This window comes from Halyomorpha halys, unplaced genomic scaffold, assembly GCF_000696795.3.
Source record: "Halyomorpha halys isolate HHAL.00 unplaced genomic scaffold, Hhal_1.1 Scaffold1517.1, whole genome shotgun sequence".
Lineage (NCBI taxonomy): Eukaryota > Metazoa > Arthropoda > Insecta > Hemiptera > Pentatomidae > Halyomorpha > Halyomorpha halys.
The window spans coordinates 85,025-98,027 of NW_027109595.1; the positions used below are offsets into that span (position 1 = coordinate 85,025).

The window sequence follows — 13,003 nt, forward strand, 5'->3', positions numbered from 1 at the left end:
TATATATATATATATATATATACACATATACATATACATATACACATACATATCATTGTCTATTTTATACTATAACTACTTTTTCTTTTTGTTCGTTTGTATACAATTTTCTTTTCACTTATATTTACATAATTTTTAACCCTACCATAATTTACTTTTTTGCTACAATGTCAAAATATTGTTAGTTGTTTTTGCATATTTCTAACTCTCATCAGGGCTATTAACTCAACAAAGTGGGGTGAAAAATTGGCAAATAAATAGTTTTTAACTGTTTTTTGTTCTCTTTGACCGCACCCCTGACCATTTTCTATATATTTTTTAAAATAATATATTTTTTTATAATTATTCTTTCATAAATTTGTTAGTATATCTTATAATTGTACATAACTATTTAGAAGTTGACAAGGTGTAAAAGGTTGAGGAAAGTACTATCAGCCAATCCCAATTTTCAAAACAGTGTACCTGAACTCAGATTTTTCCCTGAAAAACAGAAAAGGTTACCTGGATTAGGATTTGGAAACAAGGCCTATCCTGTACTCTCTTATTGATGAATCTTACTACATCATATTCAAATTCTTTTCCATTCCATGCTGTGACTTATACAGGCAATTGTAGATGCCAATGGACATTTTATGAAATAATAAATTTGTTTCTTGATTACTTCAAATATTTTTGTACATTCATCCTCTACTCTTTGAACAATCACAACAGCCCTGATAAAAGCCTGCAGAGAGGATTGAAACGTTGGCTATTAATAAACAGTTGAAACTATTTATATTTTGTATTTATGGACTTCAACCCGGACCATCTCCTTCTAACAATAAATAGTTGTTTTAGTTTGAAAATTATAAAGAAATAGCAATGTGAAAATACTTTGTAGCAAAAAATTTTATTATTTTCAATTTCTATTCAATTAAGCTGAGAGGTGCTTAACTTTCATCTGTTTTTTTTTTTTTTTTGTCAGTTAATAATATAACAGCAAGTTGTGGATTCAGCTGAAGTTTTCATTTCTTTCCCTCTATCTGTTTTATAAAATTGGGATTGCCAATACTTTTTACCATTACTACATACACAACCAGTATTTAAGAACAATAAACAATTAGATAAATAAGGAGGTGAAAATATACCAAAATAAAGACTTACCATAAATATGAAATAGGCACACACCCATGAAAATCTTTAAGAATGTCTAACAACACCCAAGACCAATAAGAACGGTAAGAAAGCTTTCCTAAATCAGAAAGAGGTTTCTCTGGAGTGCCCACTATTCCTTCTAATTTAGACAATTCATAAGAAAAACCGATGAGAAGTTTTCCATAGCCTTGCCTTTGAAATGGTGGCAATGTTAATATACATGCCACATTATGACCATCAGGAGATTCTTTTTCCTTAAAAAGAGTATGTAATTAAACTATAAATTGTATGCAATTTATGATTAACAAGTGATGTAAGATATTTAATCAGTATGACAACTTAACTTGGCCATTGAATGACTCAGCTAACTTACTGTGTATGATATAGTTTCATATACTACACTCCTGATCAAAATAATGTACCATCATAAAATTTAGCCATAAATCCTATTTGAAGTAAATTACTTACATCTGAAGTTTATTAGTTTGTTTATGAAACAGAAATGTATAAGGATTATTTACAATCAGTAAATTATTGCCTTTAATCCCATTTGAAATGGAATTTATTAAATCAATGATTTTCTCCTTTGTTAGATTCGAATTTGTTTTCATTTTGATTTGTGGCCCCACAAGACATTTAACCGAGTATGAAACTGTCAAGGCTTTGAAGCTTCTCGAAGAAAGATATAGCCATCATGAAGTCACCAGAAGATTCAGATTTCATCACAACTCTATAGGAAGAGCCCTCCTGCAGTTCTGAGATACCAGCACTTATGCACAGAGGCATGGACAAAGGTGTCCAAGAGCCTCAAATGAGAGGGATGATCAATTCTTGTACCTACATGCTCTCAGAAGCTGCTATAATTTCTGAATTCAGTGACCTCATTCAAAGTGTCAGATGTGTCACCATTTTGGCTCCTACTATGAGAAGATTGACAGAGAGTGGTTTGAGCAGTTGAAGGGTTGCTTCAGGATCTCTTCTAACCAGAGAACACCTAGTAGTGAGACTGTGATTTGCCAGAAAATACCTTAATTAGAATTTCAATGATTGGAGGAGGGTTTTGTTGTCTGACGAGGTCAGAATCGCTCTTGCACCTTCTGATGGTCGAGTTTAGACACAGAGATGGCATTGAGAAAGATTCACTCAATGCAATATTATTCCTTGTCCTTTGTTCAGTGCAGGCTCAATCATGTTCTTAACTGGTATCACAATGGAGGCTCGCACAGAGTTAGTGGTTGCTCGAGTATGATCTTTGAATGCAGCAAAGTATGGAAAAGAATTCTAACAAAATCATGTAGTGTCTTTTGCTAGAAATTTTGGAGAAAGATTTTTATTTATGCAAACCACAAGGAGTGATATCAGTAGAACAGTGTTTAAATGATGAGGGTATTTAAAGGATTGATTGGCCAGCTTGAAATCATTACATCAATCCTATTAAGCATATCTGGAATCAGCTTAGAAGAAACATTCTTAGTCATGTACCAGCCCCTACCAACCTAACAGCTGGAGCAAGCTGCACTAGAAGATTGGCAGAATATTCCTTAAGAAAGAATTGAGAATCTCATAAAAATCATCAATGTCTGGAATCAGTTATCATGACCAGGGGAGTAACACTAAATAATAAATGAAAACATTATAATTTTGAGAAAGCCATTTTAAAATTTTATTTCAATTTTGATTAAGTATTTTTTTTTTAAATGTAAATTAAACATTTTTTTTTAAAATAAAGGTATTTTTTTGTTTTAATGTTAGATTATTAACTATGTAGTCTTCCTAAAAAGAAAGTAAAGCCCAGTATTAATAATGAACTAATAAAATGGAATTTTTGTTAATTCATTATAAAATAATGAAGAGGTGCAGTAAGTTTGATCAGGAGTGTATATACTTAATTGTTTTTTGTTGAGCCAAATCAGAAGTATAGCAAAAAACCTGTAGTTACATTAATTTATACATAAAAAACAGTAGTTTCTGGTTTCCAATGCCAGAGAACCATTCACATGAAATGACACAACTTATATAAATTTTGGAAATGCTGAGCCCCTGAATCTGTTGCTGTGAAATAACATTTTTTAAAAATCTCAGTTTCATGAGGTTAAGGTGCTTTGTAATAATAAAATATTTAAATGTCTCTGTTTTGATCTTCTAACACATTATACAGAATAATTTTTTTTTATTTCTAAATCTTAGAAACTAGCGAAATAATTTTAGGCATTTATATTATCAAAACAATGAAATAAGAATTTTAAATGTAGAAAATGACATTGAAAACTCCAGGAATCTGAATAAAAAGAAAAACCTATGAAGCTTGAATTAGAATGTGATGATAGGGGAGATATGGAGGGTTTAGTATTGATAAAGTTCAGTGGAGAGAGTTATGAAGCTAAGGATACTATATAAGGATTTTTCTAATTAAAGGAGGATGGTTGGGGGAGGGGTCACATTCAGTAAATAATGCAGAAAATTATGTTTGATGTTTCTTTCTTAAAAGTCTATCTCCAAATATCTTCTCTTTCATTACATCAACAATCAGCATCTAGGTCATTTATTTTTTTAATAGTAAAACATTTACTTTTTTTTTTTTTTCAAAAAACTTAGTAAACTTTGTTTTTTATTAAAAAAAAATTAGTAAACTTATTTTTTCTGTAAAAAATTATTAAAACACCAATTTATGACGATTTGTAGGGGAATTTCAAGTAAAACAGAATATCAAAAACAAAAGAAGTTCAAGGGAATAAGTATTAAAATAAAAAAAATTGTTACAAAATGTTTTGGAATAATATTCATGTTATTTGTTTCTTTTAAAAAATGAAATGAAAATTTAAATATACTGTTTATACAAGAAATTAGATTTTAAAAATGTATTAAAATGATCGATAATGTTATATGATAGTTGTAGAAGTAGAAACAATACCCGAGTTGATTTAAAAAACAAATAGTTACATTAATGATTTGTATAAAAAGAATCTTGCCTATTTAGTTAAGTCAACATTATTGACTGAATCAATGCTGTAATGAATATTTCTTTTATAAATTAAATTTTTTTAAATAATACTATGAAATTAAATTACAACCCAATATAAGTAAGCATTTAGTGAATAATATTTACCTTAGAAAAATAACCTCTTATATGAGCACCGTGTTTATCAACTTCACAAAGAATGTAAAATAAAAATTGTTCAACATCGAAAAAAATAGTTTTATGATCAATAAATAACTTTGCAAGCAAACATAAGTTTTGACAGTAAAGCCTATTTAATGCAGGATCCACTTCGTGAATTGATAATGTTCCTTTCCTGTATATTTCAGTACCAGGAGGAGCTCGCCATATACATTCACTCTAAAAACAATAAGACAAATATTTATATAAAACTTTTTATGTAAGGAAATTTTCATTTAAGGAAAGCTTAATGTCTGCTCTTTCAACCGACATCCACTAAAGTTATATTTGAGGCCCTTATCAGGGAGGAATATGGGGGAAAAAAATTCACACGCTTTTTTTTATATCTTCAGTCCTGATTTGTTTAATTAGACCCGGTTGGTTATACGTAAATGTTTAATTTTAACTAAATATAATAATTTATAACAAAATATCAATGTGTTGATTGAATCCATATACATCTTCAAATATAGCAATAGCAAAGCATTGTCAGGTCAGCTAGTCTCTAGAGAGAGAAATGCTTTATTCATTCATGCTGCCCAAATACATCGGGTTGCTACATTACACAGCATACTTATCAATCCGTGATCGGACATATATAAATTACATATTTTTACATGGTATAATAAAATAGAAAGAAAACATTTTTTTTTTCCCCCACAGTATTCTTTTACAATTACAAATTTCAGTATCAACACCAAATACAAAGATTTCAATTTATTCCTTTTTTTTTTTTTTTTTTTCCATTTCTTGTCCATTCCATTTCTCAATTTTTATTTCATTTGATCGATAAATTCACTATTTGACGGCAGTGTGAGATCAAAGCAGAGAAAAACTAGTCACAGCAGTATATCAGTTTACAGTAAAACAAACAAATAAATACATTTTACCAAAACGAAATTAATACATAGATTGAAAGGAAAATATAATAAAAAGTTGGTTAAAAGAAATACTAGATTGGATACATAAGTCAAAAAAATAAATAAATAAAAATAAAATAATTTAATGAATAAATAAGTTAAAACACACAAATTGACAGGTCCACCTTCTAAAATAAATAAATAAAACAATGAATAAACTAGAGCTAATTCCCATGCAGGTGATGATGTATTATCCCCAGGGAGTCCAAAATAATATTTTCTGCCAAGATCGCAATATCCCTCATGCTGACACCTAGTCCTTTTAAGAAGCTCCTTGTTCTATCTGGTATTGTTCCGTGAGATCGAAACCAGAGGCCTATCATGGTGAACTCTCTCTCTCTGAAGGTCTGCATTTTTCATATATTTCCTTTTTTTCCCTTTTCACTCCACCTTCCTGTTCGAGGTCATTACTCTCAAATCATACTGTCGGATCCAAGACCAGAGCCGTGCCTCCGACTTTTGTAAATACGGCATATCTTACGGATCTGTCGGTGTCAACGCAATAGACCTCCTTGAAGCAGGTAAAGTCTTTTCTTTCAAGGAACTTCATCAATTCTTCTTTGACCCTATGGTGCCGGCGTGTTATAAGGAGGGAGTTGTTGGGGCATTTACCTAGCACATTGGCTGGTGTTTCAGACTCTCTGCCGCATTTGCGACAGAGGGACCCAACTTCTCCTTGCTGTCCACTGGCTCATGGAACTCCACACAGGGGTGCGTAATTGATATTAAGTTTCAGGGCGTTCGCCCATTCTGACCCCGAGAGTATCTGCTTTTCACATATTTATTTGCTTTCAGGGTCTCTTTGAAATGGTGAACACCAATACCCTGACACCTGTAATTGGCCCATTCTTCGAAAACATTCTCACGCAATGACTGCCATAGAGCTCTCACACTTTGGTAGCCCTGATCCACTCCCAGTCTATCAGCACATGCCGCGATTTCGGCTTCGTAATTGAAGTAAACTGGAATAGGGCATCCGGAACATTCGACAGTCACTGGGCAATGGACCAATGCTGCAGTGGAGCTTCTCATTGACAGCGGATCAGACCCAGTCCTCGATACCTCCTGGCTGCGCACAGCATTGCCGACGAGGCGTAAGTGGGGAAACCGATGATGGCCTTGATACTCCTGCGGATATTGGTATCAATACCCTCCAATATCGCAGGACGTATCTTTGTAAGGGGGAGCAGTCTGGAGAGGGTAAACAAGGCCTGGGAACAAGTGTTGATAGACAATGTTGATCTTTTGTTCGGGCTTGAGCAGGCACGAGCACACCAATTTATCGAGGTTATTAGTTAGAATTGTCACCACCTCTTCTCTAAAAGCTAGCTCTCCCGAGATACATCAAGGATATTTATCTTTGTATTATTTAGTTGTACCTCCGTATTCTCAAGGGAGAGCCTTGTTGACCGTAGCTCTCCTTTGTCTATTATAATGCCCACACTTTTCTTTGCATTTACTGCCAGTCTCTCTTCGCGTGCAGCCTCTGGACACTATTTATTATTCTTTCCGCAGAACCCCTGTCGCACGCCATTACAGCCTGATCTTCTGCGAACTCTGTGAGGACCACACTCTCTTGGTCACTTTTCAAGCAGTATCCAAACTTATTAGCAAACTCCTGATCACAGAGCTCACGGTAGAAATGATCAATGAGTAGGTTCAACAGCGAAGGCGACAAGGGCCCACCCTGAGGCACCCTCCGCAAGACATTGATCTGGCTAGTCATGAAGGTTCCTATATTGATCTTTATTTTATTTGTGGTTAGGAGAGTCACGATCACATTTGTGAGGTCGGATGACACACCTCTTGCTTCCAGCGAGCTCACTATGTGGTCATGACCAACGTTGTCAAAAGCACCAATCACATCCAGAAAAACCACTTTTTTCTTATTTCTGGCATCTTTTATGATTGTGTCGATGATTCTGGCGCTGATATATGATATGACATTCTTACATGTGCTCCTGGCAGACCTTTGGTGAAGCCCCTTTGACTTTTGCTGAAGGTGAACTGCTTTCTCAATTCCAGAATCCAGAACCTTCTCGATGATTCGGCACACAATCGAATATATTGATATTGGCCACCAGGAGGAAATACTTTTTGGGTCTCCTTTTCCCTTGTAGACCAATATTGTGCATCCTTGGCGTAGAGGTTCTGGTACATACCCCACATTCAGCATGATCTCCGCAACATTTATACTTAATGATGTGTGTTACATCGAAGTATTTAATAGAACGGACCAACACACCATCCGGCCCTGGTGATGAGTCCAACAATGTCGACTTAATAGCCCTCTTCACCACCCGACTACCTATGGACATCAAAGTTGGCATCGGGCCGCATTTCTCATAATCCGCATGTTTGCGGAGATTCTCTTTTTCAAAGAGGCTTCTGAAATGTTTCTTAATGTCGGCTATCTTTAATGGACATTGCTTGGGGGTGTCGGCGTTCATAATGCTCTGTACCACTTTTTTCCTTCTATTATAGTAATTATATTGAGCTAATCCATAGTGGTACTGCTCCTGCCGACGGTTCCTATCTGCCTTATTAGCTCTCTGCAGATTCGACATCTTCCCCGCACCCTTGTCAGCCATTTCGGTTTTATTTTTTTCCCTCATTTTATAGAATTTGATGGCAGGGTGCTGGGGGCCCAGAAGTTTGGCGTTAATATTTTTAAGTAAATCCAAGAAATCGCCTACTGCCTTGTCGAAATCCGCAGAGTTAAAATTTTTAACTTTCATAATATTCTGAAAGACAGCCGACCATTTACTTATTTCTATTTCGATATGGTCCATTTCCCCCTCTCTGACCTCAGTGGAGGAGGATCTTGTCTGTCCTGTTCTTTTTCCGTCTCCTCATTTGTCTGCGGTATTGTAGGTAAACTTGGGAAAACGTCACCAATTGACGTCTTGCCCAATACTACCCCTTTCTCATCCTGCCACTCGACCTTAACGCACTTTTTTTGGCCATCTCCAGCGGCATCCACAGACATGACGGAGACAACCACTGCTTCCTGAACAGTGGGCCTCCCGCTCTTCGAACCCATACAGTTTGTCCTAGTTCGATTCTCTCGAGCCTCTGTTGGTTTGAACTCATATTTCCTATACATATTCATCAATAACTTACCAACAGATACCGAAACCTGTTCACCTGCATGGAAGATTCATTAGGAATCAATATAAAAAAAAAATATAATGTATTTATAAATATAAATGCAAAAAGTAGAATTCTAAAATAACGATTAGTTCAAGAAATATATAAATATGATGAATATAACTTTAAATTGTTTAAAAATTAAATAAATATATGCGCATATAAATATAAAAATATTGTTCATATGATAAAAAGATCATGCAAGTTAAAAATATATAAATAGGTTAAAATTGATTAAAAAATATATTAGTATCTAGGTTAAAATATATATACAGACATTTAAGATATAAATATGATTTTAAAAAACATAAAACTAGTCAAAACAGTATAAATATGTTAATAATTGGTTAATATATATATATGAGTCACCAGGTAATAAGTCAAATAATAAATTACAACAAGAAAAAAAAAATATATATAAATAAACAAATAAATAATAATATATATAGATACAACAGGTTAGAACAGATAACCAAATTTAATAAAAGAAGAAATCCAAATGATTACTTCTATATATCTGATCAGTGCTATGAATAATGAATGTTTGTCTGTCCATGGCAGTAAACCGACTTTCTCACTGCAAAATAGAACGAAATCCCGAAAGAGGATCCAAAATAAAAGAAAAAAAAAATTAACAACTTTACCAGAGCTATAAATCAATTTCTTTCCCCCAAACAATCATGGTACAATTAACTCTTCGATGCCTTCCAACCATACATCCAATATTAATACTAATATGTGGAACAATTTGATACATAGTTACAAAAACATCCCCTACCATGAATAATATATATTAAAAAAAAATCCCACCTAGGCTAGGGGAAAGAAGAATACAGCACTAAAACTATCTACACATACAAAACGAAAACAAAAATTATTATAACAATACAATGTGTTGGCTCCTCCGATAACAGACGACATGATCTTTGAAGATATGGTGATCTTGATCGTCAGCCAGCTGGGTGGCCGGTGAGTGGTGGGGGCTGACAAGTCGGGTCCTTCTACTAGATAATGCCCGCCTGGCCCCGGCTTGATGTCGCTGATTCTTTTCTCTCTAAACTTCAAAATCCAGATTCGATTTACATAAAACTCGGCAGATCACTTTCTTTTCAATCGAATTGGACCAAAATAACCTGCCCACAGAAGAGGATAACGCAGACCCAATGTGTGGCTGTCAACAGCCAGAGCCGAACTCCAATAAAATATATAAAAGAGAGCTGTAGAATCTTTGTCCTCGATAGACTTGTTTAGTGGACCAATTAATGTATTTGTTTTTTTCTAAATCTTCCATTTCGCCATGGGAAGGTTTAAAGATAATGAAATTCCCAGATTTTCCAGTAGAAAAAAAGATATGAACAAAATGAAGCGTAAGGCTCGAGGTAAAGTAGGTCAGAATTTTTTTTTTGCAAAAAGCAAATCATGTTCATTTTTAGCTTCGTCTCAAAGTACCAAATACCATTTTTCGAAGAAATTAAAAATTGGATATTTTTCACCTCGATTTATACAGACTTTTTTTTCCTCCGGTGACTATTTTTCATATAATCGTTCATAACTCCTCTTCGTTTGAAGAGGATTTGATCTGATTTGAACGTTAATAGAACTGCTGGAAAGCTGAATGTCTGTTCATTCAGCCGACATAGACAAAAATTATATTTGATGCCCTAATAAGGCCGAAACATAGGTTTCAAGTAGGGGGGGGAAAATTAACACGTTTTATTTTATATCTCCAGTTCTTATTTGTTTAATTACACCCGGTTTGTGCCCTATGGTGCAGTTTTTAGAGTCCTAAACCACTGCAAAGTTTGGTGTAGATTGGTTCAGCCGTTTTGAAGTTATTTCTATTTTTTAGATGTTTAAAAAGAAATCAAAGGCCGATTGCGAAAATTTTTGACTAAAAAATTTTATTTTCTGATTTTTTTTTTTCGAAAATTCATATTTAAGGGTTTCTCAAGGTGCTAAAAACGAATATAAACTTTGTTTTACTCCTAAAAAAAATCTTTTACCACACTTTGTATAGTAAGTCCGTCTGAATTTTTCCAATATTTTGAAAATTACCAAGCACAGGGAGGGATTTTATTTCAAAACTAGGTAGCATATATGAAAATATATTAGATTATAAAATTACATTAAATAATAAGAAAAAAATCACCTAAATTGGACCAGTATTAATGATGATATGGCAAAATTAGTCATAATCAAATAAGTTACCATAGCTACTGTCTTATTACATCGTCTATTTATATAAAAGGGAATGGTGGAATCTTTATCCACAATAAACTTTTGAATTAGTGGACTTTATTTCACTCCTGAAAAATATTTTACCACTCTTTGATATGTCAAGCAGCTTCAGTTGTTTGAATAAAGTACTAATATTGGAGCACAGTGAGGGGGTGCTATTCAAAAACTATTTATGTTTCTAAATCTTAATGTTACTTATTATTATTTATGCTACTTAAACTAGTGCTAAGTTTTGTGTAGATTGGTTGAGTAATGCTGAAGTTATTTATATTTTTTAATAAAAATTTCTGTTTCGCTCCTTTATAGAATGTATTGGTTCAATTTATGTTATCAAACCATAATAATAAAGTCTTTATAAATGTTTAGTTTCAACTAAATACAATAATTTATACCAACCTATCAATTGTGATCAATATTCATCAAATATAGCAATAGCAAAGCATTGCCAGGTCAGGTAGTATACATTTAAAAAGGAATGGTTCGAATGTTAGTCCACGATAAACTTTTGAATTACTGGACCGATGTACATGGTGTTTTTTCCAAAATGTTCCATGTCGCTAGGGGAAGGTTTAAGCCCCGATTTCTTTAATAGAAAAAAAGTTATGAGCAAGATTAAACATTTTTGACGCATAGCTCAGAAAGTAGACACTTTCCTTACAGTTATTATAAACCGATTTGATTTGTCTATTTCTGAAGAATAAGAAAAAAATTATAATATTAAACAATTTTATATATAAGAAGATGGTCAGGGTTGCGGTAAAAAAAAGAACAAATAGCTTAAAACTATTTTAATGTCCAACGTTTCGCCCCACTTTGCAGGGCTTCATCAGGGCTAAAAAGATACAACAAAAGAAAACTGAGAATATTACAACAATAAGATACAATAAGGTAATTTAAGCTAGGATAAATATTACGTAAAAATAAAGTGATAAGAAATTACATATAAATAAAAGGAAGGAAGACATAAAATTGATGAAGCCCTGCAAAGTGGGGCGAAACGTCGGACATTAAAATAGTTTTAAACTATTTGTTCTTTTTTTGACCGCCACCCTGACCATCTTCTTATATTTAAATCTTGACGGTCAACTATATATACATATAAACAATTTTATGTTCATAAAAAAATTAGAAAACCTACTCCTGAAATTAAAGGGTTATAGATTTACGACTACAGAAACAGAACTAATAATTATCTGCCAAAGATTCAAACCCAGCTCTAGGGAGTTGGTAGAACAGCACTGAGCCACCACGCTTCCCATTTCTCTTTAGGAAAAGAAGAAAATAAATTGAAGCATAAAATTGCACTCCTCATAAATATTAAAAGTAAAAGAAAACTGAATAAACATACAATGTTAAAATAAATTAATAAGAAAGCTTCTCAAATGAAACAAATTAATTTCAATATGAAATTTTGTTGTCACATTATACAAAATTTGTGTTTACACGCTAACTTGAGTACTAAACTAAACACTACTGCAACTGAGTAAATACTAATTCAACAACAGGTGTTGCACAAAATGTGTTTGTTGCATTTTCAAAAATGTGTTAGGTTGAAAAGCTATGTTTTCCCACAGCTTAAAAATTAAACAATTATAACTTTGCTGATTTCGATCGAAATTAAAAAAAAACAAAAAAAAAGAAACAGAACACTTGAATTGCATAAACTCAATTGTTATAAAGCAGTGAAAGGAATAATAAATACATGGAGCTTATATCATCCAGTGTAGCTGACATGGTATGGAAAATTCTGATGAGCCATCGTTAGGAGCCAACTCAATGAGAAATCACCTTTAACAGCCAGATAAAGCAATACTTTGAACTCATATGCAAAGAACTATTTTGGGGTTTCGAATCTATTAGATCAGGGCAAGAAGACATGGAAAAAATGACAATTAGAGTTTTCAAGTTCAGTGCCAGTTCCAAATTACGAGTAGGAACTCGTGCTATTTTGTGGTGTGGATTCACAGAGCTTTGTACAATGAACATGCACAGTATTTTTTAAGTTGAGAAGCAGAACAGCAATAAAGGAGATAACAACTAAAATATTTTTTATTTTTGATTACCTTGCAGTTTTAATAGTTTTGTACATTTTTCCCACGGTGCTTTGATTTAGAGTTCACCATTTATGTTTGCTTCGTCAGAGTTGTAGTAATTTTTGGTAAAATTGAGTTTGCCAATGTACAGCAAAAGATATGTCTTAGTAGTATTTGATAATCTTTTAAACAAAAAACTTAAATATGCTTGTAATTTTTTAATAGATAAGATCATTGTTCAGAATGAAGAATTTTTTGATATAATACTTATTTTCAATTTTTTTTTCTCTTAATATGTGAAAAATAATATAGTAATTAAATAAATCATGAAAATTTTGACTAAGAATTAGAATTTACTTAATATATATATA

At 32.9% G+C, this 13,003-nt stretch overlaps 1 protein-coding gene across 2 annotated transcripts in view; it reads right to left on the reverse strand.

Annotated features, from left to right (window-relative positions):
* LOC106689896 (histone acetyltransferase KAT8) overlaps positions 1-13,003 on the reverse strand; it is a 68,417-nt gene that overhangs the window by 30,885 nt on the left and 24,529 nt on the right. For both annotated transcript variants that reach the window (XM_014435103.3, XM_067047778.1), the window contains exons 5-6: positions 4,241-4,471; positions 1,144-1,388 (exon numbers count right to left, since the gene is read on the reverse strand). In XM_014435103.3, coding sequence (XP_014290589.1) covers positions 1,144-1,388; positions 4,241-4,471 — 476 coding nt within the window. The remainder of the gene's footprint in view (positions 1-1,143; positions 1,389-4,240; positions 4,472-13,003) is intronic.